The sequence below is a fragment of the Nannobrachium achirus genome (genome assembly GCF_963921795.1).
Source record: "Nannobrachium achirus genome assembly, chromosome: 17".
In the NCBI taxonomy this organism is placed as follows: Eukaryota; Metazoa; Chordata; class Actinopteri; order Myctophiformes; family Myctophidae; genus Nannobrachium; species Nannobrachium achirus.
The window spans coordinates 61,334,607-61,349,818 of NC_137824.1; the positions used below are offsets into that span (position 1 = coordinate 61,334,607).

Sequence of the window (15,212 nt, forward strand, 5' to 3'; positions counted from 1 at the left end):
AAAGTACGCCTTGACATCGGAACATCCGAGCACTCCTTGGGTATTGCTTACGTTGGCTGTTCCAGGGTTACCTCCCTGCAAGGATTGTGCCTCCAGCCCACAGATTTGCGTGCAAATGAGTGGGCACGCTTCCAGAAGATCAACAACGCCCAGGGCTACCAGGACCGCAAAGCGATTGACAAGGCCCTGCAGCGAATGCATGCCACACTGCTGCGCAACACTCTGCATCCCTAAATCTTTATACTTCATTACTTTGCCTAGGCCCTTCGGTTGCTCGGACTCTGTGCCTGCACAAAATCTACTTTCACTCTCATTTTGTTTCACACACTTGCACAACTGCCAACTATATTCATGTGAGACACACTGTGTCACACCTTGCATGTGTATAACTTATGTCTTTGCGGTCTTCTTTGCTACATGTCACTGCGCTGTCAAGCTGACTATTCTACAATAAACGCAATCCAAATCAATACGCCTGTCTGCTTTTTCATCAATCACCCACTGTGCTCCCCACAACATTATCTGTGCCTCTCATATTTCACCTCATTACCTATGTGACACATATGCACCACCTCCATAATAAAATATCTCTGACGACATAAACACAACCATGTCACAGCTAAACCCCACATTCTCTGGGCCAACCAAAGCTATACATTGGCCACACACGTCCCCCTACACCCAGGAACCAATGCCACTTACAGCCCTCTTTGTGTATACATGTGACCTGACGGTCGCTTATCTCCCGATTAGGGAGTCTTACTGGTCATTAGAATGTCTAGAACATGTACATATGTTATTATTGTGAAAAATATCCCCAAAATACAAATTAGAGCATGATTTATGATTTATGGCTATAAAACCTTACAAAAACATTAATTTTTTAACATTACATTTTTCTGTGATTAGGACTCTTACAACACCATCTGATTTAAAAAAAAAAATGTTTTGTCCAGTAGAAATTAATTCGGGCCTTGCAGGGTTAAAGCGGAAGTGAAGCCGCCTCCTCTCATCCGTTTCGTTTTTAACATTGCACACATTTATCCTAATATAAATAAAAATCATCTAAGCATGTTTAGCTCTGCTTAGCAAAAAATATATTTTAGAATATATTTTCATGAACAGAAATGACAGCTTGCATTACTCGCCGTTCAGGAGCTGTACCAGACTCTATATAACATTCAGGAGGTGTAGTTCCAGACTCTATATAGCATTCAGGAGGTGTAGTTCCAGACTCTATATAACATTCAGGAGGTGTAGTTCCAGACTCTATACAACATTCAGGAGGTGTAGTTCCAGACTCTATATAGCATTCAGGAGGTGTAGTTCCAGACTCTATATAACATTCAGGAGGTGTAGTTACAGACTCTATATAACATTCAGGAGGTGTAGTTACAGACTCTATATAGCATTCAGGAGGTGTAGTTACAGACTCTATATAACATTCAGGAGGTGTAGTTCCAGACTCTATATAACATTCAGGAGGTGTAGTTCCAGACTCTATATAGCATTCAGGAGGTGTAGTTCCAGACTCTATATAACATTCAGGAGGTGTAGTTCCAGACTCTATACAACATTCAGGAGGTGTAGTTCCAGACTCTATATAGCATTCAGGAGGTGTAGTTCCAGACTCTATATAACATTCAGGAGGTGTAGTTCCAGACTCTATATAACATTCAGGAGGTGTAGTTCCAGACTCTATATAGCATTCAGGAGGTGTAGTTCCAGACTCTATATAACATTCAGGAGGTGTAGTTCCAGACTCTATACAACATTCAGGAGGTGTAGTTCCAGACTCTATATAGCATTCAGGAGGTTTAGTTACAGACTCTATATAACATTCAGGAGGTGTAGTTCCAGACTCTATACAACATTCAGGAGGTGTAGTTCCAGACTCTATATAGCATTCAGGAGGTGTAGTTCCAGACTCTATATAACATTCAGGAGGTTTAGTTACAGACTCTATATAACATTCAGGAGGTGTAGTTCCAGACTCTATATAACATTCAGGAGGTGTAGTTCCAGACTCTATATAGCATTCAGGAGGTGTAGTTCCAGACTCTATATAACATTCAGGAGGTGTAGTTCCAGACTCTATATAACATTCAGGAGGTGTAGTTCCAGACTCTATATAGCATTCAGGAGGTGTAGTTCCAGACTCTATATAACATTCAGGAGGTGTAGTTCCAGACTCTATACAACATTCAGGAGGTGTAGTTCCAGACTCTATATAGCATTCAGGAGGTGTAGTTCCAGACTCTATATAACATTCAGGAGGTGTAGTTCCAGACTCTATATAACATTCAGGAGGTGTAGTTCCAGACTCTATATAACATTCAGGAGGTGTAGTTACAGACTCTATATAGCAATCAGGAGGTGTAGTTCCAGACTCTATATAGCATTCAGAGATTGTGGAATAGTTGTCTGGCTACGCGAGACTTACCCATATTTGACTGGTAATCAACAGCACGAATTAATAGGCAGCTGTAACTTCTCTGCTTGTCTAGCTTGTCTGCTCTGTCTTGTGCACGACACGGGTGTCAAGTGTCAACTGAATGTTTTATCTGTAGTCTAGAATAGATGTCAAACAATTCCCTGTAGAAGTAGGTACTGGATAGATCCTCTCCCCTCATGTTAAATGACTTGTAAGTTCCACTTCTCAAAAGGGCAACTTTATTTTGCATCCTGAATGTCGAGCCTAATATTATTGCATGTTGGCTGCGTGCAATAATGTTCAGATGCATTTTCATCATGTCTTTCTTTCATTCATATTTCTTTAGTTTCCAATAATGTATATGTAAGCCAGTGTTTTAGACTTAGGCCTATTGTATTGTATTACTACATAATAAAAAAAAAAAAAAAAAAAACATACATACAGACATACATACATATGATAAATGTGTCTTCTTCGCCTTTATCTTTCCATTCCCACCATGATATACAGAAATGGCATATTTTGGACGTTTAGTTCGATTTGTGATTAATTAAGCTGTGATTAATCTGTTTAAAATGTTTAATCATTTGAGAGTCCTAATTTTTACTCTTAACTCATTGGTCGCAACCGCTCTCGGGTAGGCGTGAGAGTGTCCATCGTACACGATTGGACACGGACCATGCATCCTGCATGTGTACGTCGTTCACAGCTTCAAAACAAAACAAGAACTGTGAAAAGAACGTTGCCCCGCTCTGTAGTTACTTCCCATTTTGTTTAAACAGTGTGCAAACCATCCCAGGGCTGGGAAGGACAATATCTGCTTCCGGTTACATGTCGTGTCCAAAAAGTGTCTTTATGGTTCCATTTTAGTACATTTTTATGGTTCCATTTTAGTACATTTTAACTGCTTTCTAGTGATATTTTATCACACTGTTACTTCAACGTGGAGTTTTACTCGCTTAAACAAACAGACCTTTTCATTCTCATAATAATTGTATGAATATTGTTATGATTCCAGAAGTCTTCACCACAGAGCAGAGTCTCCAACACCCAGCTGTGTGTCTATGGAGAGTGACTCTTCCAAGTATTCAGGTTTCAGTGATGAACCTGGACCTCCACATCACGACAGGTCATGGCAAAAGATTGGGGAGAGGAGACATGGTAAGAAAGTAGGCCTGTATGTATTAAATAAAAGCCTAGGACATAAACAAAAGAATGCTTAAAAACAGCTTAACTAAACATAATGTATAAGGATCCTATGAGATGTGGAGTCAGTAATCAGTAGTGTAGGTGTGGATGTGTGGAACATGGTGTAGTGCAGGGTGTTGGATGGAAAGTAAAACTAAACATAACATAACAGAACAGGGGCTTGGAGCAGAGGCTGGTGGAGACGTCTGCCTCCTCTGGATCTCTGCTTCAGAATGGCATGGGCTGGCTTTTTATAGACTCCTGGAGGCACCGGGTCCAGTGCTCTCCAATGAGCCATTAGACCAACGGTTCCCGCGGGTCCTTAAAAAGTCTTAAATTGTCTGTGAATCGTGAATTTAAGGTCTTAAAAAGGCTTGAATTTGACCAAATCTGACCGTAGGTATTAACTTTGATGATGGTGTTTTTAAAGCTATACTGTGTAAGATGCCCAACTAGTGGTCATTAGCCCTATAGCAAACCGCGTCCGCGTCTTTCGGACGTTTTTCGTACCTTCAGACCCCCGCGTCTGCCTCCACCTCGCTGAGATCTATCTTTTAAGGGGTCCCTTGTTCCTGTGCGTTCAGTAATTCCAGAGATACGGACTCCTTCACCCTGCCTGGTAGGCGAAATTACCTAGAGAAGGGATGGTACAAACGGGCGACAACAAATATGGCTGCCATAGCGACCCCACTTCAAGATGCGCTGTGATTGGCCGGCAGTTGTATAACCCTCGCTGTGATTGGCCGGTAGTATGATGACACAATTTTCGCGCGAAAGACCGCCCCGGTCACTGCCAGTAGAAAACATATAAAGAAAAGGCTTTCAGAGCTGAAATTCACGGAGTGGGGGTTCTAAAACTTTAGCGATTTAACAGTTAGGACAATTTTAAGATTTGTTTTATAAAAAAAGTTACATAGTATAGGTTTAAGGCTCATGGGAAAATTAAGCCATAAACATTTGTGCATATTCATCTGATTTGTTTATTTGAGTTTAATATTACACGACGATGAGAAACTGCGAACAGGCTGAAGCGAGCAGCAGTCAGTGAGAAGAGGAGCTTGTTTTGTCAGTAATGTGGTAATGTGTGTGGATGCGGAAGAGGGTAGTTTTGTTTTTTAACAAATCAAGTGCTCCTTTTCTCTAGCCTCCCGTCACATCAACTGCCTTCCCTGTACTAGCGCTCACACAGTGAGTGAGCACAGACGAGAGCTCACAAGTAAACACACTTGGCGTGGGCTGTGGAGTGGCCTAAAAGTTTTAGATTAAGACAATTTGCTTACATCGCGATGCAGCCGTTCGCGATTCTGCATTGATGCGAGGATGTGACATAACCGATGTTTGTTGTTGATTTACCTCAACCATGATGAATTGGCTACATGCTAGGCTATTGTCCTGTTCCTTCTGCCTGTGAGACAGAATGAAGTTGACAGTCATAAAGTTGTCAGTTTTGAAAGAGGAGAATCCACCAATCATCTGTGATTTACAACAGCTGTTCTGAGCGTTTTTACGTTCTACACCGTGTCTCCCAGGCCCCTCTCCTCTCCCGACTTTAGTCCCGTTCAGAAGGCTAACCTCATTAATATAATAATTTAACTCAGAGTCTGAGATTAACATTGAGGGGTGGCATTCTAAACTGTGATGATATGCCTGTCTTCTAAGACAAGCCCCTAACTTGGCTATTTGGATCTGTATATCTGTAGGCTTTATTATATTTTTATTGTATATTTTATTTTATTCATTTTATGTAGAACAATCTGTGGTAGGAGCCCCAACATTTTGCTGCTTGTATGTATGAGTCATTAAATACAGCATCTTGTAGTTGTAATTCACTGCAGAAGCTGGGTTTATGTTTTGTTATTGAAAAATGAATATTCTCAGTTGATCACAATAGATGGGGGTGTTCAACAGGGGGTCCGGGACCCCCAAATTGTTGTGTGATAGAAACTCTTTTCTTCTTTTTTTTTATATGAACCGCTTGAACCCTAGTGTCCATATTTGGAGAACTTAAGGCAAAAATAGCAGATCTACAAGCTTGTAGATCGACTATTAAGAGGTTTAGTGTAGACAGAGGGGGAAAAGAACAGACTAATTACAGAGTGAAGGGTCAAGTTTATTAAGTATTGACGATTCAAGTGGTTAAATATCGGAAAACACAGATTGACATGAATCCAAAATACAGGGTTAGGGTTAACAATATTGTGCATCTCCAATTCTGAATAATGGTGACAGGCTACGGTGGTCTGATGACCACCGACCTGTATTCCTGTCCGAATACAGGTCCGTTTGCCCTCCCAGCTGTTCGCCCTGGGCGCCTATCCGGTGCAATGGGGAGTGAAATTATTTACTATTCTGTCCCACTCCCTATCGTGACATAACTCGGACTGTCGGCTCATGCGACCTCCGCAACGCTCAATGCGGCTACTCGCTTGCTTTAGCTCGCTCGGCTGTGTCTCACGTGGATCAAGGTAGCCTGAGACGGCGCACCTCCGTCACCTCCACCGTCAGTGCGGTGAGTGTGAGGTCGGCGGAAAAAGGTAGGGCGAACGGCCCGGGAGGGCGATTTGGGTCTTAAATTGCATTTGTTGAGGTCTTAAAAAGTCTTAAATGGTGCAGGCCCCACCCGGCTCACCTATAGGAAGATAGTTAGCAAGGCCGGCACCCCTCTAATGACCCAGACTATTAGTGTTTAGTGTGTGGGGCATCACAGTCACTGCTAGGTATATCATTCATTATTATTCAGTAGAACCTACTTGCAATCCTGCAAGTAGGTTAACTCCACATTGCACAGCTAAATTACCTTGTGCCAAAATATCCAATTTGATAGTCATTTATAGTGACTAGCCCTTACCCGTTCAAAGATATGAGCTCCAAAATGATGTGCAGTGTGTGGGTTATGGGATGTGCACTGTGCACACAGTATATGAGGGATGGAAAGTAACTTTAACTGGTGCTTGCATGATAATATGTAGGAGCATCAATGTAAGAAATACCCGTTTCGTTTAATGGCTACAGAGATACTGTGTCCCCGCCCACCCGCCTACACACACACCCGCCTGCCTGCACACACACACACACACACACACACACACACACACACACACACACACACACACACACACACACACACACACACACACACACAGAGCTGGTTAAACATGTTGCCTCATGCTAGATGCAGAATAGATATGCCTCATGCTAGATGCAGAATAGATAGTAGATACACCATAAAAATGCTAATATACAGCATATGATTTGTGAAAGTGACAAACGGGCTTCACAGTTATGTCAGGTGTGTTCATATGCTAATGGTGATGCGATTTCAGATCAATTGCTCCAGCCACTGAGGAGAAACGCTGTTTCAGACAGACAGACACTCACTCACTCACTCAGACAGACAGACAGACAGACATACATTTTGAAAATTATATGTTTGATAGTGTATAGTAAGTGAATGACTCCCAAAAAATCTGCTTTAAGTGGGATGTGAGGGGTCAAACTAGATGTTATTAATTATTCTGAATCCATTGCAAGCATTTGTTTGGCATGAAAAACATTCCTTGGGCAAGAAAGGGTTTCCTGCAGGAAAAAGGCTTGGCCAGGTGGTAGGCTAGGGGGGGACTCTGGCGCGCACACAGACACATTTTAATGAATCAATGATTAATTTGATTAAATTAATTACCTTAATTTTGATTAATTCTTATATTTGCCCTCAACATAGGAGAAGTTAAATGCACCACCAGCTGTCTGTTTCTATGGCTTGATCCAGCTCAGACAGTCACGTGTGTGTGTGTGTGTGTGTGTGTGTGTGTGTGTGTGTGTGTGTGTGTGTGTGTGTGTGTGTGTGTGTGTGTGTGTGTGTGTGTGTGTGTGTGTGTGTGTGTGTGTGTGTGTGTTCTTTCCATGTCTACCATTACAGGGGATGGCACCTCTTCCAGTACATCACGAAAATGGAACCCAACCAGTCAAAGATGGAAGCAACAGTTTAAGAAGCTTGCAACGGGTGACTGTGAAGTTATCAGAGTTGGGAGTTTTGTGTTTGGGGAAAACAAGGAATTCCTCATAGGAACAGGGAGTAGTGGAACTGAGGTCTACTTGGGGTTAACGGATGATGGCACTGAAGTCGCAGTGAAGAAAATGACAATTAGAAACCTTGCCGTGCTGAAGAATGAGGAAACATTTTTATGTCTTCCAAAGCTTAAGCATCCTTCAATTGTAAAATATGTTGGCCATGCAGAGGATAGGAACTTTGGTTACCTTGCTCTTCAGTTATGTGAATACACCCTGGAAGAATACATGCTTATACGCAACACTTCTGAAGAGGAGAGGAAACGGCTTGCATATCAAGTTCTCCAGAGCTTAGAAGTTCTTCATTGTCAGAATCCTAGAATTCTCCATCGTGATATCAAGCCCCAGAATGTCTTTATCGGTAAGCTATAATGATGATAATGATAATTATTATTATTACGACCGTATTATTATTATGTATATAACAGAAAATCTATTTTGCTCAGTCTATAACTCTTATATTATCTTACCCAATATAATTTGCAGATATTCAAGGCAGGGCAAGATTGGCAGATTTTGGAATAAGCCGAGAATTACGAGAAGGACACTCAAGTATACGCACGAGCCCTGCAGGAACAACTTCCTGGATGGCAAAGGAGACTTTGGAAGATGATGATTCTGTCATTTATAAAAGAAGCAGTGACATCCAGGTTGTTATTTATTCTGTATGAGAATTTGATGAATGAGAACAACATAAATGTGTTCTTTATATTCATTCTTAATGGCTGAGACTTTATGATGGATGAACATATTGTATAGCCTAGGGATGTGAAAAATCGACAAAAAAATCGACTCATGCTTACCGCGACTCAAAAAGTATGAGTCGAAAAATCACGTTATAAGCGCTAATGTTTTCCAAATGTGAGAGGACCGGTGTGTGTCTGTCTGTGTTGTACATGCATGCATCGCAGATTCGCATGCATGCGGCGCTAGTCAGGTCCACGGACTACTGTTTGAGAAACACTGCTGGACTGGTCTGATGCACGCGTCATAGCAGTGCGCGCCAAGTCGCTGACTGGATGTGTTTTGTTTACCTCGGGGAGGGAGAGCGAGGCAGAGCAAAGCTCCACATTTGATACTCTAGCCTGGGGTGCCAGCCTGAGCGCTACCGCTACGTTCCATGGACTTTGTCACTCCGCTTCTAGTCTCTAGAGAACAGACTCCATGCTAACGCAAGGAAGAGCATTATTTATTATAATTATTATTAGGGCTTTGATGCAAGTTCTGATGGGTGCAGCTGCATAAGTTGTGTTGCTTAAAGTAATGCGCCGTTGTGCTCTCCTCTCAGCTGCTGCAAAGCGGAAAAAAAGTGAAAAAGTCGATTGATGCGTTGATTTTCGTCCTCGACGCGTCGATTTGCAAATAATGCGTCGATTAACATCCCTAGTATTAGCCTAGTAAACTGACTCGGAGGAGTCTGGTTTACGAGGCTACATATTGTATCCCTTCTAAAAGAATCAGTGATATCCAGTTTATTGTATTCTGTAGAACAATTTAATTAATGGAAATGTGTGTGTGTGTGTGTGTGTGTGTGTGTGTGTGTGTGTGTGTGTGTGTGTGTGTGTGTGTGTGTGTGTGTGTGTGTGTGTGTGTGTGTGTGTGTGTGTGTGTGTGTGTGTGTGTGTGTGTGTGTTTATACCGGTATATCATTTTCACATTCATTCTAAAGGTGGCTGGGATGTTGATCTATTACATCCTGTCTGGAAGACACCATCCATTTGGCAAAGGCCGTAGATGTGAATCCAACATTCTGGATGGAATCTACAACCTGGACCACGTTCAGGATGAGGGAGCCAAGGATCTCATTGAGAAGATGATCAATGAAGACCCAGAGAGAAGACCTACAGTTGTGGAATGCTTGGCCCATCACTTCTGGTCAACTGAGAGGTAGGATTGAAACATTTTAGCTCCACATTCATTCATTCACTGATGAAATCTTATTCAGCTGAAGTTATATTTTTATATTCAAGATTCAATACTTTATTGCCATGTCAACAGAGTTGATTGGAATTTGTTTTAGTGCAGCTCTTTAAAACATACATAGAACATACATATAGACTGACAACACGGGTGGGAATGCATACAAAAGATACAAAAGTACAAAAATAGATTCAGTTCATAAATACAAAATCTATATAAATAAGAAAAATAAGTAACAGTTCATTAACCATGAGAAGCTTCAAGCTGTAAGGTGCGTATAAAAGAAGGATCCGCGTTCAAGAGACGGACAGCTTCAGGATAGGTACTGTTCTTGAAGCGGGTGGTCTTACACTTAAGAGACTGGAGTCTCCTGCCTGAGGGCAGGGTTACAAACAAGGAACTAGCAGGATGAGGGGGATCAGCGATCACCTTCTTCATCCTGCGTTTGGAACGTGTGGTGTAGATGGAGGAGACAGTTGGAAGGGCATGGCCCGTGATCTTAGATGCAATGCGCACAACCCTTTCCAACTGCCTCCTCTCTAAGGCGGTTGTATTGCCGTACCACACTGTGATTGAGAAGACGAGGACACTCTCCACAATGGCTCTGTAGAAGTGAACCATCGCCTCCCCACTCACACCAAACTTCTTTAGCTGTCGCAAGAAGTGAAGCCTCTGGTGGGCTCTACACAGGATACTCCTAGTGTTAACCTCCCATTTCAGGGAGTGGCAAATAGTAGTGCCAAGGAATTTAATACTATTGACTTTTTCAACAGACTGGTCACTAATGACCAGGGGGGAGAGCACTGTCTTTTTTTTACGAAAATCAATAATCATTTCCTTGGTCTTAGCTAAGTTTAATTAATAATAGCAGGTTATTCGAGGTGCACCAGTCTACAAGGGCTGCCACCTCACCCCTATAGGCTGACTCGTCACCGTTTTTAATGTAGCCAACCACAGTTGTGTCTAACCTGACTTGCGTCAGATGGTGGCAGTAGTGCGTAGGCTACCGCCCTACTTTACCATCTGAGATCTCTCTGGGAGAGTTGATCACACTCGTAAAGCCCCGGGCCGGACCAATCAGCGGCAGCTACGGGCGGGCTCTGAGCGGCTCTGAGCCAATAGAGTCTGATTGCAGACCACGTGGAAACCCAGGAGGCGGATGAGTGGTTGGAGTTGGCACTCCCAGACTGTGATAGAGAGACAGCCCCATCCAATCACCTGCTAAAGAATTTCAAAAAATGGCCCGCCCCTTACATCGAGTCTGCCGGAGGGATCCCAGATGAAGGTAGAAGAGCAATATGCAGCCAGGCATACGCACTGCTGCCATCATCGGGCGCAGTCAGGTTAAGTTGTGTCGTCTGCATACTTAAAAAAGGAAACAAATTGAGAATGGGAAATAAAATCATTCGTATACAGAGCAAAGAGGAGGGCTGATAAAACACAACCCTGGGGGGCCCCAGTATTGAGAGTCATAGTACTAGAGAGTCTGTTGCCAATCCTAACCACCTGCTTCCTGTTAGATAGGAAGTCTAAGATCCAAAGGCAAAGAGATCGGTTAATACCCAGAGCAATATGTTTATCAAATAGTTTGACGGGCACAATTGTGTTGAACGCGGAACTAAAATCAATAAATAAAACTCTAACGTAGGTGGCAGGGGTCTCAAGGTGCTGTAGGATACTGTGCAAACACAGAGACACAGAGACTCGTGCTCACTAACTACAAAAGGAGGGGGTGTAGTTAGTTCTGAACTAACTACTGCTGCACTGGAATAAACATCCATAGGCATGTCAAATCTACAATAAAATTAATTCAGGAAGGAGGGGATCATCATCCGGGGTTCGATGTCTGCTTTTATACCCAGTGATGGTCTGCATCCCTTTCCAAACACCCTTAGTGTCTTTGGCTTGTAGCTTGCAGACTGTCTTTATATTTGGCTTTAGCTTTTTTCACGGCTCGTTCAAAGTCATATCTGGCAGCCCTAAAAGCCTCTTTGTTGCCGCTCCTAAAGGCTTCGTTTTTCTTCAGACAAAGGATTTTAACCTCTTTACTGAACCAAGGTTTGTTGTTGCTGTAAACAGTCACAGTCTTAGATGGAATACAAACACTCTCAGCGAAGTTAATGTAAGAGGTAACTGTATCAGCATACTCATCCAAGTCAGCACATGCGTCACGAAAAACAGACCAGTCAGTTAATTGGAGGCAGGCGCTTAGGCTCTCAGCAGCCTGGGGGGTACGCTGTCTTACAGTCTTATAGCTCCGTTTGCAGGTCTTCAGCTGCTGACGGTACTGTGGAATAAGTAGGATAGAGTTATGGTCCGACAGACCGAGGGGGGCTCTCACCACGGCATGAAAAGCCTTAGGAATGGTGCTATAGCACTGATCAAGAGTTTTCTCACCTCTGGTGGCAACGTGGATCTGTTGTTTCCCGGGGTAAGCGACTTCCTCAGATTAACATGGTTCATATCTCCCATAATAAGTACGGCTGAGTTAGGGTTGGCGTTTTCCAACTCTGTGATGTGTGCAGCGAGCTGTCTGGCCGCTGACAAGGCTCCAGCCTGTGGGGGGATATACACGGCCACCAGGATAACAGAGGCGAATTCCCTCGGGAGATAGAAGGGTCTGCAGCGAATACTTAAAGTCTCGAGCTCCGGGGAACATGAACGGTGAAGAATTTTGTTGTCTGTGCACCATCCTTCTTTGACGTAAAAACAAACTACCCCGCCGCTGTGTTTCAGCGAGTCCTCGGTGCGGTCCGCACGGTGAAGAGCGTAGTCCGGTAGTTCAACGGCTGTGTCGGGAATGAGCCCGTGCAGCCAGGTCTCCGTGAAGCAGAGCACGGAGCAGTCCGAGACATCACGCCTGGAGTTGACGAGAAAAGATAGTTCATCCATCTTGTTTGTCAGGGACCTGACGTTGGACAGGAGAATGCAGGGCTGCGGAGTTTACGGCGACGAAGCCTAACCAAGGCTCCGCCTCTCCTACCTCGCTTCCTCGTTGAAGCACTCCGGCGTTGTCCACTGCGGTCGTCATTGTTTGTCTCGCCCACGAAGTCACTGGACGAAAACAAAAGTTGCGGTGGGGGGTACTGGAAGCTGTCCCTAATGTGTAACAGCTCAGTTCTCTCGTATTTTTGCAAACAGTCCACTCGCTCAGACGTAAAACATATAACAAACAAACAAACAAAGAGCAGCACAATGTCGCCATGCCCCCGGCGCCATCATGAGAGTCTCAGAGGGCTGAGCATGTTCTGAATTCTCAGAATAAACTGTGTATGTTGTGTGAAATGTTTACTTTACAGGTAAAGTAAGTTTCAGCAGGTTAACGGTGGCTCGTTGAGAATGCGTATTTGACCCAGTTTTGGCATGCGTGGCCAGACTGTTGACTGACAAATGCTCCCGTCATACAGTCTGGGGTAACATAAGAAGAATGATAAGTATCCGGTTAAAGCGGAAGTGAAGCCTCCTCCCCACTTCCGTTTCATTTTTACCATCGTGCACATTTATCCTAATATAAATAAAAATCATCATATACTTCGATTTTCTAAATTAAAAACGATATTTCGATGCAGTTACTATATCATTACACCCCTATTGTCTGGCTACGCGAGACTAACCGAGATTTGACTGGCAATCACAAATTAATAGGCAGCTGTAACTTCTCTGCTTGTGTCAAGTGTCAACTGAATGTTTTATCTGTAGTCTAGATGACAAATAGTAGGTACTGGGTAGATCCTCTCCCCCTCATGTTAAATGACGTGTAAGTTCCACCTCACAAAAGGGCAACTTTATTTCGCATCCTGAATGTCAAGCCTAATATTATTGGATAAGTGCAATAATTGCAAGCCAATGTTCAGAGGCATTGTCATCATGTCTTACTTTCTTTAACTCATATGTCTTTAATTTCCAATAATTATCTGTAAGCCAGTGATTTAGACATAGGCCTATTGTATTTTATTGCTACACAATACATGAAAAGAATACATACATACATATGATAAATGTGTTTTCTTTATCTTTCCATTCCCACAACAATATACAGAAAGAAATTGCATATTTTGGACATTCGTGATTAATCATGATTAATACATTTTTAAGCTGTGATTAATCTGATTAAAATGTCCTAATTTTTACTCTTAAGGTCTTTACACACCGGGGGCAAATTTGCTAAGCGAATAATTCGCTTTTTTAAACCTCAAAGTCAATACAAGCTTCCCCCCGGCCAAGAATTTCCGCGCAGCGAAAAAGCAGCTGTTATTTATTCGCTCTTGCGAACGTTCACTGGCGAACTCCTCTCTCTCTCTGTATCAAAGCAAGCTCACTTATCCAATTTAAAGAGAGAGAGAGAGCATGGTCGAGGGACCATCCCATTGCATTGAGCCCGAAGGGGTGTTTCTCCTTTTCCGTGTCTCGTCTCTTCTGTGTGGCTGCTTGCTAGTACTGCTGTCAGTGGTGGAAAAAAGTACTCAAATGTCTTACTTGTAATATTATGGTTTATGTATGTTTTATTATAATTTATATCTGCAAAGTAACTAGTAACTAATGGTTTAAAATAAATAGTTGAGTAAAAAAGGATCTGAAATGTAGTGGAATAGAAGTAAAAGTACTGGACTACAAAATGTACTTATCTGCTGTGCTGTGATGTGATGTGTGATTCCAGCCCCAAACAATTCGCACCACAAATCTCTGTATTACATTTTCTTACGCATATTCGCGTTGGGGTAGGTGTGTAGAGAAAAAAGCTCAAAACTTCAACGGCTGAATATTTTGCATATTTGGGTCCCTTATTTGTGTCACATTGCTAATTCGCCAGTGTGTAATGACTTGTGGATTTAAAATTTAACACACAATTTACATTAACCCATTAAAACCGCCAGGAATGCATCTGTGTTCTGTTCTTTATGTATATTGTTGTGGGAATGGAAAAATAAAGACAAAGAGGATACATTTATCATATAATATGTAGCCTATGTATGTAAGCGACCGCCAGGTTGCATACAGAAACTTTAGAAGGCAATGGTAGCCAATCAGGAGGGAATATGGGAAATGGGACAGATCCATGTTGATGACATGACTTTGTGTGATTTTAGGCCAAAATGTGTAGGAGCAGTGTCTAAAAATGTGTTTTGCAAAAATCTGCCTGATGGTGGCGCTAGAAGAGGGCCATGTGAGAAATGAGGGGTGGAGGTTCTGGTTTGCCATCCAAGGATTGTGTGTGCAAAGTTTGGCATCGATAGGGACAACGCCTTACCCCTTATCCCTAAACCTCTTTGCCTTTTTTACTATTTTTTATTATTATTATTATTATTATTATTACTACTATTACCAGTAAGACACCCTAAGGGCAAGAAGCGACCGTCAGGGCAGGCGGAAACAGCAGACTTTTAAGAGAGGGCGGTGCTTCAACAATTGCAGCTCATCCATATTGGCCGGAAAAAGTGCCAAGTCGTGTGAGCGTTTTAAAGTTGAAATCACGTTGCTACGCAAAATGATGCCAGAGTTACGTGTGAGAGCAAAGTGTGACAGCTGCTTCATGCGTTTAGTAGACCGAGGGGGCGGGGCTTCAACAATTACAGCTCGTCCCTATTAGCGGAAAAAAGGCTCAAGC

General features: G+C 42.7%; 1 protein-coding gene across 2 annotated transcripts in view; it reads left to right on the forward strand.

The window, feature by feature from the left end:
* The window catches only part of LOC308302599 (ribosomal protein S6 kinase alpha-2-like), a 50,282-nt gene that overhangs the window by 19,786 nt on the left and 15,284 nt on the right, over window positions 1–15,212 (forward strand). For both annotated transcript variants that reach the window (XM_080746856.1, XM_080746855.1), the window contains 4 exons: window positions 3,453–3,595; window positions 7,539–8,048; window positions 8,174–8,337; window positions 9,357–9,574. In XM_080746856.1, coding sequence (XP_080602982.1) covers window positions 3,453–3,595; window positions 7,539–8,048; window positions 8,174–8,337; window positions 9,357–9,574 — 1,035 coding nt within the window. The remainder of the gene's footprint in view (window positions 1–3,452; window positions 3,596–7,538; window positions 8,049–8,173; window positions 8,338–9,356; window positions 9,575–15,212) is intronic.